This window comes from Corvus brachyrhynchos, unplaced genomic scaffold (genome assembly GCF_000691975.1).
Source record: "Corvus brachyrhynchos isolate BGI_N302 unplaced genomic scaffold, ASM69197v1 scaffold18, whole genome shotgun sequence".
NCBI classification, from domain to species: Eukaryota; Metazoa; Chordata; class Aves; order Passeriformes; family Corvidae; genus Corvus; species Corvus brachyrhynchos.
The window spans coordinates 4,350,857-4,360,828 of NW_008246064.1; the positions used below are offsets into that span (position 1 = coordinate 4,350,857).

Sequence of the window (9,972 nt, forward strand, 5' to 3'; positions counted from 1 at the left end):
CTTTCCCTATCTTCAAACAGTCTGGGACCTGTGCAAGTTTGACACAAGTCTCAGCAGCTACTATAACATGAGAGGTCTGCAAAATAAGGATGAACTGGTGCCATCCTTCCCCTCAATCCCCAAAAAAAGACCCAGAAAGACCAGGATCCCACCTGACAGTTACTGTAGACCCAGAGGCTTTCCATGCATGATCCCAGAATAAAGTTACTTAGATCTGCCTGTTCCAAATAATGACATCTCTCATGTCTCCTCATTTGTTGTCCATCAAGGAATTATTTCAGAGGTGGCACTTCCCTGCAAGAGAGGTTATTACAGTATTTTAGAAAGATGAGGGCAATGATGACAGACCATTTAATGTGAAAATGATACTGGGCAAAGTCATGGTGAGACTGCTACAAGATATATGCAGGAAAGGAACAGCATAATTAATGCTTGTTAGCATGATTTCATGGGAATAGTTCTTGTAAAACCGATATGGGTCTTTGATTTGATTACAAATTATGCTGATGACGGTAACTGTGCTGATACAGAATCCTTGGATTTCAGAGAGGAATCTGATACCACAGGACATTGTGTTGAAAGCATGAGCTTTGTACCAAGACAAGTAAACATGTTTTAAAATGGCTGATGGATCTCAAAAAGTAATTGTGAACAGTGACCACACTGTAAATTAGGTGATGAGCGTCTCAGGGTGAGGGATTGTTCAGAATAAGAACTATCTTTAATCCGTACTTTGACAGCATCTGGAAGAATATATAAAATCTTTGCTGACAATACTCAAAATGAGTGTAAGTGAAATCACAGATAAGGGAATTATGCTGGCTGATCTGGATCACAGTGAAAAATAGATCTGTTGTACAACACACATTTTAATAAAACCACATACATCGGCTACCTCAGGAGGAGGAATGTAGATCACTGTGGGGGATGTTTCTTGGAAAACAGCAGCTGAGAAGGACGTAGGGATCAGGATGACTGTTCAACAGGACACAAGCTTTTGGGCAGGTCTGACAAATGAGATGACTGTTAGAATCCCTGAATATGCAGGGAAATAACCCAGCAAGCAGAGGGAGAGTGCAGTGCTTCAACACTGGAATTCCATGAAAGTGCTGGAAAGGGGGTTTTAAAAATGGGGAAGTTTCTGCAGGGAACTATGAGTGTGATTAGAAATCTGAAAGAACCATGATAACTACAAGGAAGCTCTGATTTTTTAATTACCTGGAGCAATGTGCAGTGGTAACTCACCCCCAGTGAGGATGGGAATGATAGGAGAATCTAACATCAGAGGCCTCAAGTTCAACAAATTCCACCTAAAAATGCAGCATCTGTTTCTAACACTGAGGACAAAGGGCACCAGGAACAGATTATCTAATAATACATTTTTTCCTCTGTTATTTGACATCATGACACTGTAAATTAGATGTCTTTGCAAAAGCTGTGCCTGAGCTTCACTGGGAGTTATAGTCTGGGCCTGAAATCACTGCGAGGAGGCTGATGGGCTCGCTCAGAGCAAAGGGAGGATTAACTCATCATGGAAGTCTATTTCTGGATTAAAAATCTGAATCAGCTTTGACTGAGGAGGTTGTGAGATCAGAAGAGCTGAGGAGCAAACACAGCTTGCAGGTTGCACCACTCTGGGTTAAAGCAGAGGATGGCTCAGTTTCTAGACTGTCCCTAAAGAAGTCACCTGGAAGGTGGTTTCACCTGTAAAGGTATTGATGGAAACCAACAGATATGAAACCTTTCTCATACATGGGTTTATATGTTGCTATTCCTAAGTGCAGCAGAAATTCATCCCTTTCCATGGGAAGGTTGGCTGCTGAACTTTTAACACGAATTTATGATAATAACCTGCCTTTATGTATCCAGGTCTTCCTCTCACTTGCCTCAGTGCAAAACAAGAATGCTTCCACCAGAAAAAATGGCATCACACTGGTGTAAGAGCAGAAGCAGCAAGGAAAGAATGAACCCCCTGTTAATAATTCATTCAGAGAGGTGTTCCAGGATTTGCTCCAGCCTCATGTCGTATTCTGTTATCTACAGGCCATTGAACATAAGTCAGCAGAAGGAAAAAAGCAGGATGTGGGCATGGCCATCAGTTAGACTGCTGAAACCTGGATGTCTGTGTGCTGGCACTGGGAGCTGGATGGGTTAAAACTGAACAAAAATATTGTTGTGAAGAGAAGCAAATGAAAACTGCTTTGACAAGAGCCAAGGCTATATCCAAACAAGCCCTTGATTTGGAAATTATTTGGCATTTTGGTTAACACGGTGAATTTGGTCTAAAAATGATGAGGTTAGAAATTGATTGACATCCAAAACTGAAAGATAAAATTAGCAAACAAAAAAAAACCCCAAGAAAAGTCATCAGGAATGGGCCTATACAGAAAAACAAAACAAAACGATTGGTCAAACAGCTTTTCCTGTGTGAAAATCAGCTTCATTCATAAATGCACAAAATATAAATCTGAGTTTTGGAAGATCTACATAATTTTGTATTGTGTACTGTAGAGGAAGCTGCTGCTATACATGCATGAAAACCATTTCACTCCTCCGGGTATTTTTCTTCTGCAGCAATGCAAAAATGATGGAGAAGTGAATGTTACATTATTAGCTTGTCAGAAAATTGGACACTAACACAAGAGAAAAGAGCTGACATTTTCCATAATCACATTCAACAATTGAATAAAGTTTAATTTTTATGGATCAATATCACCTTGTCTCAGTTTCAGAAATGTAGATGGAGAAGAAGAAGAGCTGAGTGGCCACCTATCAGATTTTAATCTCCAAAGCATGAGACAGGGATGGAGACAAATTCATGTTGTGGGGCTGGTGTCTGCAGCTATCTGGGAAGCAGCATTGCCTGGACCATTCAAAGGCAGCGTCTCCAAAGGCTGTGAAGATGGAGAAACCTGGTGGCACAGGAAGGGGGAAACTACATTTTGTCATAGAGTTCTTCCCTCAGAAAATGTCTTGCATGGTGTGACTCTTGGGGCGCCCTGTGCAGGACTGGGAGTTGGACTCTTGTGGGACCCTTCCAGCTCAGGATATTCTGTGATTCTCTGTTTCTTTAGTGTAAGATTTGACATGCAGAGATGCCTTAACCATGTTAAACCACAACAGTGCTCAAAATAGTAAACGATGTGTACCTTGCCTGGTTGATGTAGTGGTATTACAGTGCTGCATTCAAACCTGGCAGCTGTAGAGGGTCTGTGGATGGTCTGACCTTTGTCTTTGTGTTTGGGTTCAGAATGGAGTCCATTTCCAGTACCATCGTTCACACACCTTAAAAGCTCCTTCTGCTTTTCATTTTAATGTATGATTTTGTGCAGGGGTTTACAGCCCTGCCTGGGTTAATATGTAGGAATTTTACAGCATGGCAGAGGAAAAAAAATAATGACTTTTTTTGTTAAATTATAATGATTTCACGGTTTTAATCATGCATACTGATCAGATGGGGGAAGCTGGCTCAGTACAGTATGTCTCAATCTGTTATTATTTAATTAAGCAAAATTTATCACAGCTATAGTTCACAACCCACTGGCTACAGAGGCCTGAGTGGAGTCAAAGATTTCAGAAATCTTTTTTCTCTATTTTGAGTCACTGTAGTGCACCTCAGCCATTTCCAATTAATCACATTATTATGATAGTTTGACTGAAGTGTCCTATCCAGAAAGATTTGAGTGGTCAAGATGATTCCTGACTTCAGAGATTCCTCTTGGAAAAAAGTAATCCTTTGCATGGGATGCCCACAGGTTCGTTCTTTGATTACCAAAGGGAAAAAACAGTCATGTGTGAAGCCTCTGGAGGTGGTCTGGCTCCTGAGGTAATGTCAGTGCTTATCCACCTGTCACCACGTGAGGGTTCAGACTCATTAATCAAGGGCGCACACCAGCTTGTTAACGAAGTGTCCGTACAAGTGCTGACGTTAATTCTGTTTTTCCTTTCCTGTTTCCTCCAAGGTTGTGGTCAATGCCCTTGTGGGAGCCATCCCTTCCATCATGAATGTTCTGCTCGTCTGCCTCATCTTCTGGCTCATCTTTAGCATCATGGGAGTGAACCTCTTTGCTGGGAAGTTTGGGAAGTGCATCAATAAGACAGAAGGAGATATGCCTTTGGACTCTAAAATTATTAACAACATGAGTGACTGTATACTTTACAACGTGTCGGGCACATTTTACTGGACAAAAGTTAAAGTTAACTTCGATAATGTTGGTGCTGGGTACCTGGCTCTGCTACAAGTGGTAAGTGTGGCCACCAGAAACCAATGAGCAAATGTTGCTTGTTCTCACTGAAACGATCAGTTTAAAAGCTCAGGTTAACCTCTGGGCTTTTCTGGGTTTTTCAGCCTTACCCATCAGGGCAATTCCTTTCCTCAAGCGTAAATAAATCATATTTTGCATATTAACTTGGCCTAGAGATGTTATGGCAGTTTATGGTCTTAATTTGAGTTTCTGCTGCATTGCTAATACAGTTCTCTTGGAGGTGATTGGACTATTGAGGTGAATTAAAGATTATTTTGTCAATATTGTAATCCAGAGCAAAGTTCAGTTGCAGAAAAGGAAGCCATGGTCCAGGAAGGACTGTTCATGCAGACAAGAATGCACTGGCCTTCCTGAACAGCCTGGGATTTCACTGTATCCTGCTGGGAAAAAAATGAAGTTGTATTGCCTTCAGTTTCCCAGCAGAAGTTACCGCATAAAGCTGTAGCCTTAGTTTATGGCCCTCTGCTACTCTCCATTTTTGAGAAGGATACTGGTGCCTCTTATTCTGGTTCCTCACCTTGTGTCTACCTGCTAAAATCATGAGTCAGATTGAATCTAACTATGGGTCATGGTGGGGATCAGATTGCTGACAGTGCCCCCAGCCCAGCCTCTCTGGCAAGGTGGCAAGAGCATAGCAGACAAAAGACAGTTGCATTTCAAAGATGATGGCAGTATTTGAGCTATAAAGGCAGAAGGAAGCCACTTCTACAACTTTTTTCACCATCAAATGTAAGATACGGATAAATGGGTTGTGTGCACTGAGATTCACTGTGTTTTGACACAGGACAACCTAATGGATAGAGCCACAGGAGACTCCATCTTTTCCAGGCTCTGCTGCTGGACTGTTGGGTGATTTCAGACAAATTGCTTTGTGTTGCAATTCCAAAGGGCCCCCATGTAAAGCAGTGGTTAGGATGCTTATTTCCATTGTTCCTAATTTGCTCTGGAGCCAAATGATGACAGGGGCTGGATGTTCACTTGGAGGTGTGTGTTGCGTTTTTTGCATGCAGAGTTAAATAAGATCCTTGCTGCGTCTTTGGACAGGGAGGTTTCTTTCTTGAAATGCCTGTGATGGCATTCCTCTATTCTGGAATAAAAAATGGTGTGCTTGGAGCTCAATTAATTTGTCACATACAGAATCCACCCTTTGCAATGCAGCAGGGTATTGCCCTGTGCTCCCTCCAAAGGGGCATGAGCCTCCCACTGGTCCCCATGGGATCTGCCAGCTCTTCTCCTTCCCAGGAAGCAAATTTGTTTTTCCCAGATCTGGTTTTCTCTGTCACAGATGCATGGAACAGCTCCATGAACCAATTTTCCTTTCTTGTAGAAATCCTTGTTCTTATGTGTGCTGTTCCTGGTACGCAAACACTTGAGTTTGAGGTCTTCTGTTCTGACCACTCTCCATCGAGTCTTTGCTTTCACACCCTCTGGAAAGCAGACTGGAATGGGCACAACCACTTTTGGTTCTTTCCATAACATAAACTTGCTGAGAGCAACAGCTTTTATCTGTTGCATGTAATTATGATATTCAGCTCAGGCATCTAGGGTAGATTATTGTGCTTTGAACATCTTTAATTAGATTTTCTGTTCTATATAGTGATTTCTTTGTCTTTCATTTAAACATTCAATCTAGCTGAGCAAGAATTGCCAGGTTTAAAATACTGTGCCTTACCTGAAGTTTCTTAATTCCTCTGATTACATAAGAAATGCCTACTTTTTGGGGGAAAAACTCTGTCAGAGTAGTAGCTATGCCTTCACCATTTCTTTTATAAGACTCAAGCTCCAGCTTTTTGAAAATTTTAACTTTTCCTAAGTGGGCATTTCCTAAGGACTATCCTGAAGCAGTCTTTTCTAGTCACTTCTGTTGGGATCAGTGGTGGCAGAAGAAACATAACTGGTTGTAAGGTGGATCTCAGGACACATTTGAAGGGAACGGGCTAATACTGCTCTTTTTCAGCTGAAAATGGATTTGATGACCCTGCAGGTTTCTTTCAAACCTGTGATCCTGTATTGGGTAGGAGAGAAATAGCTTTTATGGTTCCAAAAGTACAAAAGAAGTGTTATAAACCGAGGCCTGGTCAGGCTGAACAAACTGATTTTAGCAGGAAACAAGCTCAGCTTGTACGGCACGTGGCAGCTCCTTCTTCACAGAGGAAGAGCAGGAGCCAGATTCCATTAGGGGATTGATTTTGGCTTTAATCCTTGCACCTGGAGCTCTTATGTCTGCTGCTAACCACAGGCAATAAAGTGAAAAGGTGACACACACAGAGAAGGGTCCCAAACATCTGGATCTCCTTTGCCAGGAGTGTCGATTACAGGTTCCCCTTGCCAAATATTCTCCATAAGGGGTCACATTTCATGAGCCAACCCCCATGGGAAATGCAGGGGCTCAGCTGACAGCCCAGCTCTCCTAGAGAGACAGACACCTCTGTGCATCACTGTGCACAGCAGGACAAGGAGGAGACAAGCATTTGGGTTACAAGCCTCCAGGATCCAAAACAGGAGAGTTTAAGTGCGACTTGTCTTTTGACTGCTGACATTTTCAGCTGCCACAGCACAAATCTGAGTGACTCTGAAGTTCCCTTGGAATGCCTGAATGTCTGGAAATCCAAATGGAAATGTGGAAAACAAATCTGCTTGATGTTCTGTCTTCTTCAGCAGCATATTTGAAAGAAATGAAAGTTGCTACTATGAAACTTTAGGACATACTTCTATCCAGAGGCAAACTTTCTGAAAATGTAGTTGAGAACTGCGTGAAATTTGTCCCAAATATCTTCTGCTCTTTTCCTACCTTGATTGGGATCCATCGTGTTGTCCTGAAGACACCGCTTTGAGTTAATGAGCCTGAGAAATTCATGTGAAGTTGTGTCAAGCTCCTCCAATAACAAACAGGCTGTCCCAAAACGGGTTACTAAAATGGAAGAGGTAACTAATATGCTCACTCTACAAGCAAGAGGAGGAAGAAAAAGATCATTCATGGGGAGGAAGAAACCTTTATTATCACAACTTTTTGAGTTGCAGGAAGGATGATTCACTTTCCTGGTGATTTAACACTCTTAAAACTCTAATCTATCAAGAAGAAGGTTTTGCTACAACCCAGTACTTTTCCTGTATTCCCAATTGGCTTAAAGTATCACATCACCTATGTTCTGTTAATCTGTATTTGAGCTGATCAAAGAAATATCTTAAATTTCCAGTAGGAGTTTTGCATTTCCCTTGCAGAATCCCTGCCTTCTACCCTGTGATCACCTCCACATATTTTTTTGCACTGTGTTTTGAAATTTCAGCCATCTACTGAAGAATATCCAGGAAACAAGTGGTCTTTCATGCAGCATCTGGCTTGTTTGGAAAAGTTCTTCTTGGACAGAATGGACTTAGATTGAATATATCCAACTTATCATTGAATATGTCCTATTAACTCTTTGTCACTTTGGGATTCTAGATAAGGAATGGTGAGATAACAGAAGCACTCCTAGACCAGCACAGCGAGCAGGAGCTGCAGAGTTAAAGCAACCCCTCATGGCAGGTTTGATGTCCTGACTGAGCCCATAAATCAGACACAAAATGGTCATGAGGCAGTGGTGTGTGTCTAAAGTTACTGAGTTACACGATCTCTTGCACTTCTGTAAACTGCAATGCCTGGTTTCACTGTCACTGTGGATGCAAAATGTGCAAAAAAATCCCTGGCTTGGCTTTCAGAAATTTCTCTCAGCAACAGTAATGCCCAAAGAAACATTTCAGCAATGTGAAGGCCAGTGTTTCAGCCACCAAAAGCAGAATTTTTATTGAACAGTTTCTTTTTCTAGGGGGAAAAAAAAACCAGAAAAAGAAAAAAAAAAGAAAAAGAAAAAGACTTAAAGAGAAAACCTGAAAAATAACTAAACCCCAAAAGCTTACAGATTTAAAGACTTGCTTTACTTTAAGGCACTATTTGGTTTGAGGGCATCCAGTGCCACCCCACCTATCCTCCTCCCCACTAATTTGCTGCATTGCAGCTCTAACCACCAGTGAAATAACGAAATGTAATCCCATCCCAGGATGAGTTTATCAGTAGATAATCTCATCACATGACAGTTTCGGTAGAAAATGGTGTTTCTCTGGATAGCTTCCAGGCAGGATAATATCACAAACACTCCCATGAAGATTTTGTCACTTCCTTATCCAGAGTGTAAGTGGTTATTAATTCCAGATATATAATTTCTTTTCTCAGTGTTATATTTCTTTCATTCTCAGTATCTTTTACCCTCTGCATTTGAAGTGTCCAGGGAAGCTTTCCAGATGCCTCAGAGATTTTTAATTCTCTTGCTTCTGGACAACTGGGGGAAACAGAAAATCACAGCACTTCATTCTCTTAATATTTATTTTTGTCAGATCACTTCATCATCCTTTATCACTATAAACCACTGTGCCTTGCAGGAGAGTCTCTTGTGTCTGTGTTATACATTGAGGGGTAAAATAGCTGCTCAAGAGAAAAGATTTCCTCCCAAGTGGGAGAAAAATACAGGCTGAGATCATATCATTTTGTGCCACAGGGAAAGGATTTCTTGTTTCATCCTGGCCACCCTTCCTGAACAGCACTTTGAGCTGAAAGCTCTAATGGCACCAGAAAGTCTTTCATCAGATTAGAAAGCAAAAAAGGGAAAATATTAGAATATGTAAGGAGTATCAGCATGACAGGTTCAAATAATTATTTGTTTTAATAAAACTGCTGATTGTTCCTGTAGATGCTTTTCATGTAAAGTGGTTTTTAACACACAGCACCATGAAAGAGATTTTCCAAAGGGTTCTGATTTGGAGGAGTGGGCTAATCTCTTTCAAGCAGTAGATAAGAATAGGTAGAACCTTTCAAACACTATTTTATATATACTTCCATGAGAAATATCATTGGTCTCTTGTACATTTTCCTTTGGCTCAGTAGCATTCAGAAGGAATTGGGAAGGCAGCATTACCTCCAGGACTTAATATAATAATAAAGAGTTCTAAAACCACTGAATGTACCCACCTCAGCCCAACTGCCTGGGTTTCTCTTGGTAACCTCTGGCCAAATTCCTACTGGCATTATCTGGAATTGTATGCCTACACAATAGGGCAAAATTCAACTTAAGTGTCAGCAGGATGTAAAAAAATACTGGGTGTGGGTCCTGCATGCATACCAGTGTAAATCTGATTAAATCAATAAATCTAAAAATGCCTCATTAACTGCTCACACTGACTTAGATTCAGGATAAGTCTAAATGGGTGAGAAGTGAAATGAGAAACAACCCCAGAGAACCCATAAAAAGGCAGTGGGGCTCAGGCCAGTCAGTCCTAATGCCAGGTGTGCTTGGCATCAGGCTGTGTCTAATACGAGGCACATAATGAGACCAAGGAGTTATGGGTTTGCTACAGAAGAGTAAAAATCACTTCCATGTGTTTCTCCTAGGAGTGCTGTCACTGCCCGTTCTGCACAGAAGGTTCCAGTAAGAGACACTGACTTCTGTGGAATCCTTCCTTCTTTAAAAAATTATTTTTAAAAAAAGCAAACCACACTTGACTTCATAAAGCTTAATAAAAGAAAATCTGAACAGTAAAGCAGATTGAGTTTCCAGGGCCAGGCTCACAGCAGGTGTTGATTGCCTTTGCTTCTTTCAAGTCAGCTGTGATTTATGCAACTCCCTGGGCTTTTATATTGCCCTGGTTTAGAAAAGGGCAGAACCCAAGCTTCAGC

The 9,972-nt window shown here is 41.3% G+C and overlaps 1 protein-coding gene across 1 annotated transcript in view; it reads left to right on the forward strand.

Annotated features, from left to right (window-relative positions):
* LOC103623944 (sodium channel protein type 5 subunit alpha-like) overlaps positions 1-9,972 on the forward strand; it is a 215,327-nt gene that overhangs the window by 194,776 nt on the left and 10,579 nt on the right. Inside the window, 1 exon segment of the mRNA XM_017746784.1 lies at positions 3,963-4,244. Within this exon segment, the coding sequence (XP_017602273.1) occupies positions 3,963-4,244 (282 nt within the window).